This window comes from Lolium rigidum, chromosome 5 (assembly GCF_022539505.1).
Source record: "Lolium rigidum isolate FL_2022 chromosome 5, APGP_CSIRO_Lrig_0.1, whole genome shotgun sequence".
Taxonomy (NCBI): domain Eukaryota; kingdom Viridiplantae; phylum Streptophyta; class Magnoliopsida; order Poales; family Poaceae; genus Lolium; species Lolium rigidum.
The window spans coordinates 157183326-157201413 of record NC_061512.1 but is presented as its reverse complement, the minus strand read 5'-3'; the positions used below and the strand labels follow the sequence as shown (position 1 = coordinate 157201413).

Below are 18088 nucleotides of genomic sequence, written 5' to 3'. Positions count from 1 at the left end.
TAGTAGAGAGGTCTTCGCCAATCTATACGATGGTGTCACCTACCTTGAATCCGACGAAAATACAACTGCAACATATCACCAGATATGTGTAATAAAGGGAGCAGGTCGTGAAGTTGATGATGAGTCTGAGGCTTTCGACGATTTGGGCAACCCTTATATCGATCCCGCAGATCTCACGCGGGGAACAGGAAGAAAGTATATTGAAGCTGAGCCATGAGAAAAAGTGCAGCTGTCACGGGAAGCATGGGACAGAGATACAAGAGCCATGAATGACACGGAGCCGATGACTACACAAGTTTCGGTGGCAGCACTACAGACATATCAATATAAACTTAGTCGTTCCAGACGCGAGTTAGAAAAACTAAGAAAAAAAATCGACGAAAGAAGAGCAGATGCTTCTAGCGAGCGTAGAAACAACTTGAGTCAACACTCGAGAAACTCAGCAGACAATCAGAGAGATAGCCGCGGAAGAGTAAGATCTCGGTTGGCAGGCATACCCGAAGGAGAACGAGATAACCTGATTCAAAACCTCGACATGTCCTTCATGTCAATAGACACGAGAGGGCACATAATCTCAAAAACGCCAGAGGCGGGATACATGGCGACACAAGCATATCTGATGGCATCCAGGACACCTCAAGGAGATCCTCGATCATCACTTTACCAGATGGCTATGGCAGGAGTCGGTGTTATGGGTACGGCGATAGCAGGAAGATAAATAGCACCACAACCCAAAAGTGCTCCACGCCGGAACAGCCCAAGGCAAAATAGTCCCCGACGTGCTGTGGCGGCAACGCGAGACGCTCGAAAAGAAGGCGACGCGAGGAATACAGTGGCTCAAGCTCAAGTTGATAGAGCACACGAGGAAAGAGGTCGAGAAAACATAACCCGCGAAAGTCGTGAGACAGTGGAAGATAGCGATGAGGACTTGTGCGGACTCCCTTGCTTTACCCGAAGGGTTCGCAAAACTCGAGTGCCCACTAGTTTCAAGTTACCCGACAATTATAAAAAGTTTGACGGACTTCAAGATCCAGAGGATTGGTTGGTCGACTACCTGCAGACAGTAAAGTTGATGGGTGGTGTTACGTCTCAAACATATCTATAATTTTTTATGCTCCATGCTTGTTTTACACCAATTCATATATGTTTTGGTTACACTTCGTTGCACTTTTACATGATTTCCGGCACTAAGAGCATCTCTAGCAGAGCTCGTAAAAACACAAACTGAAAAAGGCGAGTTCAGTTCACCGAACTCGCGTATTCGGGTCGGAAAATGGGTTGCGCAGAACAGAGCCCGTAATCCAAAACTGTAAAACAGAATATTCTGTTTTACAGTTTTGGATTACGGGCTCTGTTCTCCGCCAGTGGCATCCGAACCCGTAAAAGCAAGGTTTATAAAATTTATTTGCATACGATCGATCAAACGTCACGATAAAACTCAAACAATTCATGCATAGTTCATAGTGCAGACATCAAATGACACAGTTCATAGTTGGCCCGCCGACATCAAACCGAGGTTGGCCCGCCGTCAGCACCATCACCACCACCTCCTGGAGTCACATCGGCAGCACCAGTTGCCTCTTGACGAGCTGCTCTTCGCCTTGCCGTGATCTCCACGGAGGCCTCCTTCCACACTCCAGTTGAACCTCATTCATTACGTTCGTGTTCATCATCATGATCTCCCTCTCTTCGGCCAATAGTTGCTTCATTGCTTTGGCCTTCTTCACATTGATCCTCATCTCCTCCAACTTGGCTTTTCTCCTTGCTTCCTCTCGGCTGGCTTCAAGCTTTGCAAGGCTCACCTCCTTCTTCGTCTCGATGATGACACGCTTGGTCTCCAAAGTCTTGGTCACTATCACCTCCTTCGACTTCATCATTTGATCAAACTCGTCCCTCAACAATGCAGCCTCCCCCTCGAGCCTGAGCCTTTCCTTCGCCTTCTTGTTCCCCTCCGGCTTGTCGGCGTTGCGGGCATCCTTCTCGTCCTCGGTGTCGTCGAGCGCAACCATTGAAGCCTTCTTCGGTGCGACTTCTTCATCCCTCAATTTCCACTTGGGGAGGTTCTCAAGCACATCAAAGCAATGACGCATGGTGAAGCTCTTGCCCTTGCTGCCGGCCATGTCTTTGTACCTCGCATCAGCAATGCGATCCTACATACGCAAAAGGAAGCAACAATTCGTCAATATGTCACCCAAGCTAAACTACAATTAGCTTTACCAAATATGCACTCACATATTCGTCGACAGTTGCGCCGCTAGGAGGATTGGACACCACTTGGTCCATTGCTGCCGCCCACCGGCTGCAAGCCGGTTTGATCGCGTCCCAATGACCTTGGAGGGATCGGTACGTGCGATCGACAGGATGGCGAACGCGCGGCATCAGCTTATGAAACTTGTCCTCGATGCGTTGTCAGTACCGCTTCCTGGTTTGATCGGTGCCGGAGACGGCGTCCATCCCCACCGAGGCCCAAGCTCGGCACAAGGTGGCGTCTTCAATCTTCGTGTAGTTGTTGGCCCGCCTCTTCTTCCTATTTCCATCAGCCGTGACCTCCACCACACCCTCGTCCCCTTCATCTTCCGCTTCGTCCCCTTCTTCCCCTCGTCCCCGCAGTCGTTCTCAGCTCCGCCCATGCCATTGCCGAATGGAGGGAGTGGGTTAATCTCCACCTCCTCCAACATCTCCATGTAGGAGGCGTTCTCCTTCCTAATTGGACGAGGCCTCAATATCTACTCGCAAACAAATAAACGGAGGAAGAATTCATGTGTACCTAGTTGACCCCTCGTCGAGCACGTCCTGGGCGACGGTCCCGCTTGCTTCCTCCGGTGGTGGCGGCGGCGTTGCCGTAGGCATGGAGGGGACCGACGGTGGGACGCCACGGCTCGTCGCCGCCTTCACTTTCGTCCTTTTGGGGACCGCGCTCTTCGTCCTCGCACGGGGCGCCTTCGGCTTCGTTGGCACAGCCGAGACATCACCGGTGGCCGCAGCGGATTGTGGGACCACATGTGTTCCCGTGCGCTGCCGCTTCACCCCGCCCGTCGCCGAGACCGGCATTGCTTCCTCCGCGGGTGTCGCAGGGATGGCAGGGGTCACCGGGGTGGTTGGAGGAGCGGCGGAAGCTGCGGCGACCACGGGAGAAGATGGCGGCGCCTGCGAGGTACCAACGGCGGCCGGCGGGGTCGATTCGAGACTCATCGGGGAGAAATCGCAGGGTGGCGGCGCAGAGGAAGGTGAGGGCGCACAGATCGACGGCGGCGGTTGGGAGGAGCTGAAAGTTCCCTCGCGCGCAAACTAGGGATTGTGTTTGGGCTGCGTTCGGTTCGCTCCGTCGGCCCCTACAAATACAGGCCGACGGAGCGAACCGAACGCAGCACGAAAAAATATTTTCAGTTTTCGCTCGTTTACGGTCACTGATCGGCACCCTTTTTCGGCCCGAACCCATAAACTGGCGGTTATTTTTCGGTTTTGGGCCTTTTAAGAGATGCTCTAACCTATTAACAGGATGCCATAGTGCCAGTTCCCTATTTTATGTTGTTTTTTGTATTTTAGAAAAGTTGTACATGAAATATTCTCGGAATTAGACGAAACAAAAGCCGAAGTCAATATTTTACCAAAAGGAAGACAAAGTCCAGAGGGGGGTCGAAGAAGCGCCACATGGCGGCTAGACCACCCCATGGCTCGGCCTGGGTGTGGCCCGCGCCAAGGGGTGGTGTGGCCCGGTCACCTTTGTTCCGGCTTTACCTTAGTTCCAGATTGACCCTTAGCCTAGTCAACATTTATCACTCCACCATGCCGTACTTCGGCATAGTTAAGTTACCCGGCATAATCATTTTATGTCAGCCCATTATACCCCAGGTTAGCCTACCGGGGGTTATCCCCCTGACATAAACACAAGGGGCTTTAAATACCACATTGATCCTAAGATTATGATCACTATCTACAATAAGATTTGGTAATGGGAATGCTACAATATATGAACTTCATGTTAAAAAATTCGATGAACTTTGTGCTAAAATCAATACTCCGAATATAGAACCTGGAGTACTAAGAGTTAAGTTGTTCCCACATTCCCTGACCAGGGCAGCTACTCTATGGTATGAAAATGGGATTCCAAAAGATAAATATTGGTTTAATATGAGAGCTTAATTTCTATAAAAAAATTGGTGAACGCACTATTGAACTTTTCAAGCTCATGTATGACTTTAAGCAACTAGAAAAGGAGAGTGTCATTCAAGATTGGAGAAGATTTTTAAAAAAATACATGCAATTTAGAACATGGGCTAAGAGTGACATAGGCATCCCAAATAAGCATGCCGAATAAGGCACCCGGATTATCTGTCAAGGATATGAGGCCCACGACCCGAAGCTTTCAAAGCCCAGAAGCCCAGAGAATTTTGGATAAGGAATATAGAGTTGTATTAGGAATTATGTAACGATACGGGAAAGACCCAACATGCCTTCTCGCAGTTTGTAACTTATAAGGCACGAAATCCCTCGGGTCCGCCTCCTATATAAAGGGGAGCCGAGGGAAGAGAAAATGATCGATTCATTGTCAATAAAACCACCGTAACTTTAGTCGAAACACCTTTAGCGGCTGAAACCTTCGAGATCTACTTGCCCTCTACTTCCTACGAAACCTAAGTCTACAATCTGTAGGCATTGACAAGTTAATACCTTGTCAAAGAGATTGGATGCTTTTGAATAGTTTTTACTTTGTCCTAAACCAGCATAGTAAGCGTCTTTTAGACAAATAATCCGACATACACTTCATCTTTCATAAGCCTTATGATGCCTTTATGATATTGGATGGAATATTGGTAGAATATAATATGTATAAGAGTATAAAATGCTGGAACTAAAAATATGTATGTCAAGGAAGAATATGAAATAGAGGAGAAAGAAGAATAGGAAGACACTACTTTAAATGCTACGGATGGAAAAGAAACACTTATGCTTGCTAATGAAAAACAATTTGAATAAGTGAAAATGCTTAGTTAAGTAAGGGAAACACTACCGATCTTGATAAATGTAGCTTGCATGAATTGATTGCTATTCTTGAGAAATTCTCTAAAGATCCCAATATTAATGTTCATCAAGATGGTTTTGGTTCTTATATTGCTAACTATGTCATTAAAGAAAAGATACAAAGATACAATCATGAGGCTATGACACCACCTAATTTTGGGGATGCTTGGATCACCAAGATTTTAATTTCTATTGACAAAGAAACACACCACGCTATTCTAGATTTAGGATCTAGTGTTTATGTCATATCTAAAGAGCTAATTGAATTACTTAATCTAAAAAATATGGAAAAAATGCTCTATTGATTTATTACTTGCTGATGATTCAAACAAAAAGGCATTAGGAAGAGTTAATGATGTAATGGTTGAATTGCATATTACATATGTGCCTGTTGATTTTATTATTATGGACATGGGTATCAATACCTCTAGTCCTATAATCCTTGGGAGACCTTTTTTGAGAGCAACATGAGCTATCATTGATTCTAAAGAAGGGAATGTCAAATTCCCATTCCCACACAATAAGTGTATGAAGCTATTTCCAAGGAAGAAGGATGTAGCATTATTTAAGCTACCACATAATTTCCATACCACTTGAAACAAGTAACCCTAACTATATGGCTATAAAGAAAGCGCTTTACGGGAGGTAGCCCAAGATGTTTTTATATTTGGTTTTGTTCTACAGGATTTCTTTATCATGCTAGTTTTCTTTTAATTTACTCTCTGGTTTCTAAATAAAGTATCAAGTTTTTACTCATTTGGATGTTTAAAGTCGCAAACAAAATTTGGAGTTGTTGTTTTCTGCGCCGCACTTTTTAGTGCACGATTTTTCTAATATTTTTGGTAAATCCTAAAATCTCGCTAAATTCATAGTCGCTATAAGTTTTCATCTTATATATACACATAAAATGGCTAAAATTCCTGACGTGTCTAAGTAGTATTAAAAAATCAGTTTTGCTGCAGCAAAAATTCTGCATAGATTCTGGCATTCAATGTTAGGTCCATTCTTTTGAGTATCAAAACGATTTTTTCTTGGAAATTTTGATATGCTATAATGATTAGAAAATTGTATGATCTCTGGTTCATGAAGATATAATTTTATTTATGATAAAAGTAGCAGCAAGCATGATTTCTTTATACCACTAATGTCACCCATAGAAAAGAATGGGAAGAAAAGTTTGTGTTGAAGTTTTTTCACATGGAATGGAGGAATATCACCTAAGATTAATTCAAGTATGGTGAATATCATACGCTTGGCGATGCCCATGACACCCCACTGGATTCATTCTAAAACTCCTAGTTTTAGCACCTCTAAACTCTATTTTTTGAGCAACATAGAATTTTCGTAAAAACTTGAAGCGTTCTTGTTTTATTTGTGTCTACTTTTGTTTTTAAAATGAAAGTACCGTCATATTGAATGATCAAAGAAAATAAATTTCCATGATTATAAAAGAAAAGTAGGAATGCCAATTAAAAGCTAGAATTTATTTTGTGTATGGTATTTCTAGTTCCGCATGCTCTATTGAGTGATGATTTGCTATGTGCCTTATTCAGTGCTACTTCTCACTAGTATACATAAATTTTTAATTTTATTTATCATTGTTTGATGATGAATGAATAGCTTTATGGATATTCTTGCATGCTTTTAGACCTCTTTCTAGCCAAAAGAGTTGAATTCTTACACAAGCATAGACTTGTTTCCAAGCTCAACTCAAACCTAATTAATATCATACCTACCTATATAGCACTTGCTATTCCAAGCATAATGTGTGTGTTATGCCTCCAACCTTTTAAAAATATCCTTTTTGTGTAATTTAAAGCTCATAAGAAAGTAAGGTTTGGAAGGAAAATACCGCTATGCATGTTGTGTGCTTGACTAATTATGAGTGATGAGCTTGACCATAACAACGCTTACTGGTGAAGTATTTCAACATTGCACCACTGGGGTATTGCAACCTGCATTTATCATCATTTATGTTGTGTTTTTGATGGTTATCTCTTGCCAAATAAGTGGAGGTGACCAAGAGTATGTATGCATACATGTTAAAGAAGAGCAATGGGCCGCTAACAGAAGCCATGCCTAATAAGGGCAAAAGTTTCAGAAAAGAGCATCCTCAATAGGAAGAGTGAAAAAAGTGAGAAAGAAAAGAAAAAGATTTAGTGAAAAAAGAGAGAGAGTGGAAAAAGAAAAGAAAATAAAAAGAAAGATAAAAAAGTTAGATAAAAAAGTGAGAGAGAGTTAGAGAGGATGCTCACCGTTTATTGATCATGTTGTCCCGGTATGGATGGCCTATAGTTGATACATCTATCTCCTTTGGTCCTTTGTACATGAGGCAAGAAGGTACCCAATTGCGATACTTGGTTAAAACATGTGAGTTGAAAGTTTTTGGTTACCTGAGTGACGAGAGGTGTAATCCTTAGCAACCAACAAAATGAGGCAAAATTTACTCATAAGAGGTCAAACACATAACTCATAGATATCTCCACACATAGAGATGCATGGCACCCCATTCTTATTATTATTGTTGACATGAATTTCATATCTCAAAAACTCGTTTTATTCTCTTTAATTTTGTTGTTGTTGGAGGTTTAGCACATATATTTCCTGCTTACTTTCTTGTGTTCAAGAGTCAAAAATATCCAAAGAAGCAAAAGAGAGGACAAAGAATCTTCCAATAGTCTATAGGATTCTCCTAAGCATGCTTTATGATTCATATTACTCCATCCGTCCCATTAAAGTCGTCTGAGATTTGTCAAAATCTGGATATGTAGATACATCCATATTTTGACAAATCTCAGACGACTTTCATGGGACGGGGGGAGAACTTACCATTCATGTTTCTTACAATGTTATTTACTATTATGCATGCTTTGTAGAATTTAAGAGTTATTACTTTATAAGTTCATATTACTTATTGCCATTCTTTATTGACTGAACCTTGTGATACTTTGCATGATTATTTAGAAGCTATATAATAAACTTCAAAGTCCATTTTAGTTTTATCACCTTTATGCTTGGGACGAGCATAGGTTAAGCTTGGAGATGTTGATGCATGTAAAATGCATACATGAACTTTGTCCTTTATCATATTGAATTACCACATATTTGAAACATATATGATGATAATGCCATGTGTTACATTGATTTATGGGGATTTACCAATGATCCCATTTATTTGGTTTATAATCTGCAGAACAGGAATTCCCTGTTTTGTGTATTTTTCACTTTCAGAGACCTATACGGAGTCAAATTGAGCTGAGATTTTTGAAGCGTCATTTTTTTTATCGGGAGAACCACCCTAGGACCTGGAAGCACACCTGGAAGGGCCTGAGGCTCAAAAGAGCCCAGTTGGCGCGCCAGACATGTAGGGCGCGCCACCTGCCCTCTTTCGGTCGTCGATCGTCCAAATCGCGTGATCTTTTCATCCACCGACGTATTTTGACCTAAAAATCACTATATATGTGACCCCAAAGAGTTCTCGGAAGAGAGCTCCGCAGAAGACAGAAACACAAAAACAGAGGCAGCAGCAGCAAAGATTGGATGGGGAAACTCCGTCGGGATCACCACCGGAGGGATCTCCACCTTCTCCAACGTCTTCATCATCATCACCATGATCAAGGGGGAGTAGTACACCTCTAGACTACGGGTTTGTGGTAGTAGCTTGATCTATTTGTTTCATGTTCTTCATAGTCCTTAGTGCCATATGAGCTGCCCAACATGATTATGGCCATATTTGTAATACCTGTGTGGTGGATCCTTATTCTATGACATTGTGTTATGAGATTTCATCATATTATGTGCAAGATGTATTAATAGATGCATACTATGTACCTCGTTCTTAAGTATTGGTTATGATCCAACTTTTATGCAAGAGCATTTGTGGGGTGATGTGTGTATTAGATGGAGTAACATAGTTTTAGTGATTGAATAGTGACAACAAATTCATGATCTATTATGGTTTTGCCTTTTCTTTTGCTACCTCACTAGGGATAAAGTGAATGCATGTTCTATGTTCGTCACCTGACAAAAGTGATGATCTTGTTTGTTCAATGTATCATATTTGATATCCAAGCATCATGTCAAAGTACTTATGGCTGTGCTCTGTTAATTCTTAATAGAAGATTGCATGGAGTTTTCCTTTTCTTGTGGAGTATAAGAGAGATGTGTTGCATCATCTCTATATTAGGACGTAATGCCCATATGAATGTGTATCTTTCACATGTTATTATTTTTCTCTTCATATCTCATTGATGAATTGTTATTGTCCACTACAACTTAAAAGATAGAATAGTCAGTGAACCCATGAACCCCGGCCCACTTTTTATCATAAGAAACACCTTTATATTGATTTTATCTTACTTTCTATTTGCTACATTATTTTAATCTGAAAATAAAAAAATATTTACTTATCCTCTTTGCATCCAAAACCCCCAAAAAAATCAAACCTTTTACCGTCTTTACTTAGTTACTTTATTTTATCTAGTTTTACTTCTTTTATTATTACTTGTGTTTTATTTACTTACGCGAAACATTGTGCTTGACAACAACACGGTGGAGTTGGGGACACAATGATTTATTTTACTTTGCATGATTGTAACTAGGAGAAGAGAGGGAGATATACCTCTCTGCGCAGTTCCCCGAGAGTTCGATATAACCCTCGAGTCACCCTTGTGGGGGAAATTGCTTCCTGGACTACACACTCTGCACTTGGAGTCCCAACGTTTCATGACACTTTTTCTGGTGTTGTGAAGCTCCATCACTACATCACTTTATGCTTTGATTCAAACTGAATTGGTATCAACGTAGATATGTACCATCATAGGGGTAGGAAGAGAGAAAGTGTATGTAGGATCATGTGTGAGAATGATCACCCCCCCAAGGTGGGGACATGATGGGGTATTTGTATCCGGCTGGGCGCGGAGTTGATGAAGGAGAATTTATGCGCAACGTTGAGTGGAACCCCAAGAGGAAGTTATGATGAGCACAACAGGAAGTTTTCCCTCAGTAAGAAACCAAGGTTTATCGACCAGTAGGAGAAAAATGTTCTCTCTCGAGGTGTTGCGAACCAACTCGTGGCAGGGCGCACTGCCGGCGTCAGCAGCAACGTGGAGACATGCACACAAACAACCAAGTACTTTGTCCCCAAGTTTCAGCAAGGTTGTCAAGCTCACTAGTTTTGCTGAAAACAAAGGATTAAACGAACCGTGTGGAAAAAGAATTGTTTGCAGAGAACAGAACAAAAAAATGATGTAGAAGATTGCAATTAAAAGAAGAATGACCGGGGTCTACAATTCACTAGAGGCGCCTCCCCAATAAAATAAATATGTTGGGTAAACAAATTACAGATGGGCAATTGACAAACAGAGATTCTACGCTAATGGTTGGTGCAGAATACATGCTATGAAAGTATGCGGGCATTACAACAATATACATAGACCGTAATCCAACTGCATCTATGACTAATAATCCACCTTCAGGATTGCATCCGCGACACCCTCCAGTATTAAGTTGCAAGCAACAGACTATCGTTTTAAGCAATGTGTGTAAAGTAAACGATGCAACTACCCTTGAATAGAACACCACTGTTTTCTCCCTAGTAGCAACAACACATCTACAACCGTAGAGAACAAGATCACTTCCCGTGGTTAGATAGAGGCATGAACCCATTATCGAGCATAAATACTTTCTCTTGGAGTCGCTAGCATCTACTTGGCCAGAGCATCTACTAGAAACGGAAAGCATGCAAGATCATAATAACATAATACATAATCTCAACCAAAGCAATCTCTCTATAAATCGGATCCACATCAAACCAACATGTAGCAATTATAAATAGATGATCTTGATCATGTTAGGCATCTCACAAGATCTATACATGAAGCACAACAAGGAGAGGACAACCATCTAGCTACTGCTATGGATCCATGGTCCCATGGAGGACTACTCACGCATCACCTCGGATGAAGACATGGCGATGTAGAGGCCTCCGGCGGTGATTTCCCTCTCCGGCAGGGTGCCGGGATGGACTGCAGAACCCTCCCGAACTAGGGTTTCGGTTGACGGCGGCGTCGGAACTTTTCGTTGATGGAGACTCGGATCCCTGGGGTTTTCTCGATACGAGGAATAAATAGGCGGAAGGGTGGAGCAAACGAGGCAACGAGGCGCAAGTACACGGGCCAGGCGTGGCCAAGGGTGGGGCCGCGCCTGCCCTATGTACTGCCACGTGGCAGCTCTCCTGCGCGTGTCCTTCTGGCTCCGTCTTTGTCCCGGAAAAATAAGACTCTAGGCTTTTGTTTCGTCCAATTCCGAGAAACTTTCATGTACAACTTTTCTGAAACACAAAAATAGAAGAAAACAGGAACTGGCACTGCGGTACTGCATTAATAGGTTAGTCCCAAAAATACTAAAAAGTGTGGAAAAGTGCACATAAAACATATAAGAATTGTAACAAAACAAGCATGGAGCATCAAAAATTATAGATACGTTTGGGACGTATCATATCCCAGGAAGAGGGTAAAACTCCCTCCCCATGGTTCCACAAGCCTACCGACCTTGGTGTGGAGGCTCTGTCGCTGAGGTCGCGCCACGGGTGCGACATGTTGTCGCAAGAAGACAAGACATGGCAGGGCATGTGTGGCCCTTTGTCCGCGAGGGGGTGGGGGTTACAGCCTAGCCCGTTCCCAATTCTTTGATTCAATGGGCGTGCTCCCTAGTCGCCATCTAGGTTCTGGCTAGCCGAATCGCAACAAGTCATTCCAGAGCCTTGTGAATGGGCACCTGGTTGGTGATAACTCCGCTAGGAGCTAACCAGGTTAAATCCCTTGATAGGGCACCTGGTTTATCGTAAGTATGTAAACGGGGCCCGTGACGGCCGCGTTGTCTGCCCTACCTATTGATTGTCCCTACTTCGGCTCCAATCTTGTATCGGTGTCACTTGGTCTTCTATTGTCGTGGAGCTTGCGAGTTTTTTCCCATTGATCTTCAAGGATGATAGATTGATTCATGTTGTTGTTCGTCGACGTGGATGCATGGAGATCAACGACGACCGTTTCTTCTCCAACAACCCCTTCTTTCGACCTTTGCAAGCATGTTTGATAGCATTGTCTTAGCAGTGATACATGGCTACTTGACAAGATCTAGATGGTTCCTAAAAAACAAAGTATTTCATCGAGGATGTTATTGTCGAAATTGGATAGAATATCCCAATTCATCCTCACTTTTGAGCGTACGCTACTCTAGGATTGAGAATAGAGTCTCTCTCGAGCTTTAGGCCACTTTCCTTGCTTGTTTTCACTTGAGGGTTGAAAGTGCATGGGCCCCCATGCATGTGTGGTTTTAGTAACTAATGACAATCCTATGGATTAATGTTTGCATTGAGTTATGTTTGTAGGATTTTTCCTAACACAATGTCAGAAGAAGAAAATGAAGAAGCAAGTGACAAGTATGTCTTGAAGAAGAAGATGGAGTGAGCTCTCACGTGTATCTTCAAGACATCAACACTGTGAAGAAAGAAGAAATTAAGTGGAAGTTCAAAATGAGCCATCTTGAAGAGTTCGTATGATTGAAACTTGCCATCCATATGGTGATAATGGATATATGAAGATATGCCGAAAAAGTGTCTCTCCGATAGTGGAGTATGGGAGAGAAATCCGCAAGTCTTCAGCAAGCAAAATCAAGAAAGGAGTTCCATATATTATATCGGTCAAGATCTTCCTCATCTAGCTCAAGTGGAATGCTCAAGGTCAAGGTTTGTTATTGATAGGGTTTCTTTCTTGCCGATCTCGTGGTGTATTTGGGAAATCGAAAGGATAGATGGATGTACTATCAAGAGGGCACTCGAGTGAGTAACTTAATCGTATCGTTCGAACAGGCCTCAAACCTTTGCATACTTGGCATCATATTTATTGGTTCTAATTTTGATATTACCCATTTGGGGATTTAGTTCTTATGTTTAACTCGCTGACAAGCTCAGAGTTCATCGAAAACGGATTTCATATGCATTCTCTATTGCGTTTTCGATTTTGGAGGTTTTAGCGGTTACTCTTTTATAGAGAGGTCAAACCTTTTATATTTGTGTTTTCTTATCCCTTGATGGAATATGACGGTTCTCTGCATGATCTTGCAGAGCTTGTTTCTAGCTTCGTAACTAGCCATAGATCATCAAAATTGGAGTTCGGATGCTCAAGATATGGTCATTTTAGTTTTAATTGTTTCTGTTTTTTCCAGGACTGGAGACTCCAGACCAAACATATTTTATCTCTTTTAAGGTGTGCCTTACGTTCTGTATGGGGTAAGAGTCTCCGGCACTCCCAGGATGGAGTCTCTGGTGTTAAATGTTGGTTCTTGTATTTCTCTATCCTTCATTGTTGACCTTGAAGAGCTTGACCTAAATCTCTATTCATACTATGCTTATTGAAATTTTTGAGAGAATAAAGAGTGAGGAGATCTAGATCTATATTTTCACCAATCAATATCCTCTCTAAGTTAGAGGAACCTATTAGATCTAGATCTTGGAGTATTTAAAAGTGGATATCATTCTTTGTTCTTCCTCTCTTATTCCCACATAAGTATTTGTAGCTTTGGTATAATTTGGGACTGAAGGACTTGCTATTGCTTGGGTGCATCGGTTTGAGTTCTTCACGGTGATGTGTCGAAGTGAAAGTGAGAAGCTTAGTACTCTTGGGTTTTCGGAACCCTGGACGACTTCGTGGTACGGTGTTCTTGGGCCTCCAATTAAGTTGTGGAAATTGCCTCAAGTTTGTACCTTTGTGGCTTAGTGATATTCTTGAGGCTTCCAATTAAATTGTGGAGATTCCTCAAGCGTCATGCATTTTGTCACGGACTTTTGGGAGCCTTCAATTAAGTTGTGGAGCTTGCCCCAAGCTTGTACGGGTTTGGTGACCACCCTCAAGATTCAATAGTGGATCGATGACTTATCTTTTGGTGGAAAGGCTCGAGGATAATATGGTGATGCTTTCATGGCGTTTGGAGTGCTTTGGCCTCCACATCGCTCCATGGGAGAGTAGCATTCGCAAGAGTGTGAGCTTCGAGATACATCATCATCTTCACGTCACCTCAGTTATTCCTATACCTGAACTCTTTGTTTATGCATTTTACTTTGTGATAGCCTTCGTGCCTGATGCTATATATATTTGTATCACATAGTTGCTTGTATTGATTAGTTATAGTTGTTGGTGCACATAGGTGAACTATAGTTGATATAGGTTTCGTGCTTGACAAATTAAACGCTAATTTTATGTTGCATTTGTTAATATCATCTCGTAAAAGTTTTAAATGGACTATTTACCCCCTCTAGGCAACATATGCGTCCTTTCAAGGGTGGACTAAGCCCCTCTAGTCGGGTGCTTATATAGAACTTCCCGGCACATACTTTATAATTCTAATTATGTTGGTCCATGGAAAATAGGGATGATGTTGTGGTGCATAGTCTATAGAGGACTATCGCACATATCCCTCCAACTCCTATGTCTTGGCAACCAGGATGGAAGTTCTTGTCCTGATTATCTCTTCAGCCAAAAATGATAATGACGATGTGAGGTCGTGTTTTCCTTCTTGAAGCCATGGTTGAGGAATAAGTTGCCTTACGCGTAGGAGTCAAATGCATATCAGGTAATGGTTGTTACTCTTCCGTTGATGGTTTTGCCCTCGTTGCCTAGCATCATCTCCATAAAAAGATAGTGTAAAGGCTAGGGTTTCAACATCTTTTTCTAGGAAATAAAAAGTGATCTGCACTACAAAATTCTAGGTTTACATTGAGTGATGGATGGTACATACTACATAGGGACCTTCTTGTACCACAGAGATCTCAACATGGACATGCTAGAACATCACCGTAAATTGATGGAATACAATTCTGGAAGCTTAACTAATTAAGCATGTACGCACGATGTTTGCCTTGGAGTCCATGTAATTGCGATCGAGTTCAGTAGAGTGTCAAGGGAATCGACGCGTGGAGGTGGCATTTAGGATTGCACTGGCTATGATCTTGTACGCCCTCTCAGATGGATGGACGGCATCGAAGAAGACGTATTTATCGGCATTGTCGCACGTCAAGGCGCTGTCCAAGCTGCAGAGCACCCCTGTCTCGACATAGCCAGTGCCACAACATCCGTGCACCAAATTCTCAAAACCTGCAGGTCGATCGATCATTAGACGCCGAGACCAAATGTTAACTTACGCTGCATAGTTAAGGGGATCAAAGAGTGGTCGAGCACACTGACCATACTCCCATGGCCTCGCAATCATCGCCAACATGAGACCGTACTGGCCGACATACGCCAGTCGCGTGCCAGGCAGCTCCCAGTTAAGCTTGGCAACGAGCCCCCTAAGCCGGCTGTTGAAGCTCCTGGCCACCACGTTGTATACCTCATTGCACTCCCCGGTCGGCCTGGGAAGGTTCATGGCCCTCTCTAGCGGCAGGCACCCGAGCGGCGGCAGGCCGACGACCCTGAACGTGCGCGCGCCGAGCCCATGCACGGCCCGCAGCGCCGCCTCCGCCGCACCGACAAGGTATGCCTCGTACTCCGGCAGGGTATACCTGTAGCCCCTGGCGGGGAAGACGAGGTAGTTCTGCAGGAAGTCGCTGGCGCCGATGCTGAAGATGTAGAGAGCGTGGCTTATGATGTGGTGCGCAGCTGCTTGGCCTTTCGCGCGCCGGAGCCTCGCCCTGTACCGCCTGAAGTGGTCGATCTGCTTGCTCAGTGTCATCGCTGACTGCATCAGGTTAGACTTTTGTTAGGAGTAGAACATCTCTAGCGGTATGTGAAAACGGGTGTACAACAACGTCGTCCAGCAGTTTTTTCAAAGCATCGTTCATATTGTCCACTAGATACCGCAATGTACAAAGGCGAACTGCTAGCTCTAGGGTCTTGCCTTTTTTTCGAAACAAAAAAAAAACTTTGTTCTTTTTGAAAAGGACGTTGAGACCCGGCCTCTACATCGAAGAGCCCATTTTAAGTCTCCTTTTAGAAGTCACGTCGACAGAGGTACTCGCAATTGTCTAGAGTCTTGCACTTAGGAGAGAATATAGATGTCCTATATAGACAAGCTGTTGAAAAATTCAAAGCGTCTAAATTTTCAAAGTCGTGCCTGGATATAACGTTGTTGCAACGATGGAGTAGTAATTAGCTGCGTGCTTGGTTACCGGGATTTGCGCGGTCATGTTGTCCAGCCCGGCGCCTGCGGAGGCGAAGCTAACGCCTGTGGCGAGATGGTGGATGGTGTGGCCAGGATCTAGGTACGCCGGCACGGAGGGCGGCAGGCCCAGGGCCTCGGAGACGAAGTCGGCGGGGAGGCGGCCGTTGGAGAACCTACCGGTGGCGACGCCGCCAGCGTAGTCGCGCCCGTACGGCGGGTGGTTGCCCCTGGCCATGGTCTGGATGAAGTTGTTGTTGCCCGTGTCCGCGGTGGAGTCGCCGAACACGATCACCGCCGGCGCCGGGACCTTGCCTGGACCAGCGGCGGCAGCTCCCCGGCGTGCCGCTGCCAAGACCACTTGCGCGAGCACGAAGAGAGCGGGCATGGCACGTCGCACTTGTCGCAGAAGGGACATGTTTCTCAGGCTTGCGAGCTGTACATGCGCGCGGGTTTGCGTAGACACCGAGCGTGAGATTTTATAGTGATCGATCAGTACGAGCTCTCACTTAGCAGCTAGCTAGGCTGGCGAACGATGAGCCGAGCTTCTTGTTCATCCATCTATGAGGCGGTAGCTTCTTGCAGCCGCCGATCTTTGGTGCATTTATTTGGTGCAGTTTACATGCAACGTAGTAGAGTAGATCAATCATCTAACTCAAAGTACAACCCAACAACTGGTAGTTAATTAACTAATTTTCGGTGGTGCTTTCAATGTGTACCACCCAATTCTGAGGTTGCACTGAGGTTAATTACTCTCGAAACACTTAGAAAAAGGTTAACTAGTCGTAGGCTTGAACTTGACCATATACTCTGAAGACTAGGGTGGCAAGGGCAAGCAATTTGTCCCGCAAAACAAAAAAGCAAAGCAAAATGAGTTACGGAATAGAAGGGAATTAGAGCAAGATCGCCCCAAAAACTTGTCCCGCATCACGGCCCTTGCCACCATAGTAAAGATCAAATGAAAGCCAAAAAAAAAGGTAGACGGCCAGAAATAATTGGGATCATAGTTGTCAGCATCCCGATAGACACTCGGACATCGTCGTATCTTACAATTTTACGATACTACTATGGCCAGGCCAATGAAGTATATCATAATGATATCTCAATTCGGTAGTATCTTACTCGTACCGGATATGTATCATGGTATCGATACTAAGTCGATACCATATGTATCAAAACAAATATGGGCAGCGTAACCCTAAACCAGGGCTGCGATCTTCTTTATATAGCATACATGACATATATCGTATGATACAAGGACTCTGTACAACCGATAGAGATATACACGGTCTACAACAGGAGATAACTACATCGTTTAACACTCCCCCTCAATCATAACTTATCTAAGTTAAGATTGCGACGAAACGATACTAACTGTCTTACTGAAAGTGACTTAGTGAAACCATCAGCCACTTGATCTACTGAAGGAACAAACCGTATGTCCAAGAGCCTTTGAGCTACTCTCTCACGCACAAAGTGATAGTCCACTTCAATGTGTTTTGTCCGTGCATGAAACACCGGATTAGCACAGATATGTAGCCCCTATGTTATCACACCATAAACATGTCACTCGATCCTGTGACACACCTAACTCGGTGAGTAAACTTTGCACCCAAATCACTTCAGCCGTAGCATTTGCTAGAGCCTTATATTCAGCTTCTGTACTTGATCTAGACACAGTAGCTTGCTTTCGTGCACTTCATGAGATCAGATTTGACCCCAAAAACACAACAAACCCTCTAGTAGATCTTCTATCATTAGGACAACCAGCCCAATCAACATCAGAAAAAGCACTAACAGAAGTAGAGGAAGATCTACTCAAACGCAAACCAAGAGCTACCGTGCCTTGGAGATACCTCAATATCCGCTTAACAGCTGTCCAATGAACAGTAGTTGGTGCATGCAAGAACTG

At 43.6% G+C, this 18088-nt stretch overlaps 1 protein-coding gene across 1 annotated transcript; it reads right to left on the bottom strand.

The window, feature by feature from the left end:
- Positions 1-14976: 14976 nt before the first annotated feature.
- Positions 14977-16564, bottom strand: LOC124656576 (GDSL esterase/lipase At2g04570-like). Its single transcript, XM_047195293.1, has 3 exons — positions 16187-16564; positions 15264-15756; positions 14977-15173 (listed from the first exon to the last, which is right to left on the bottom strand). The coding sequence occupies exons 1-3, from the start codon at positions 16562-16564 to the stop codon at positions 14977-14979; spliced, it is 1068 nt and encodes a 355-aa protein (XP_047051249.1).
- Between the last annotated feature and the right edge of the window lie 1524 nt (positions 16565-18088).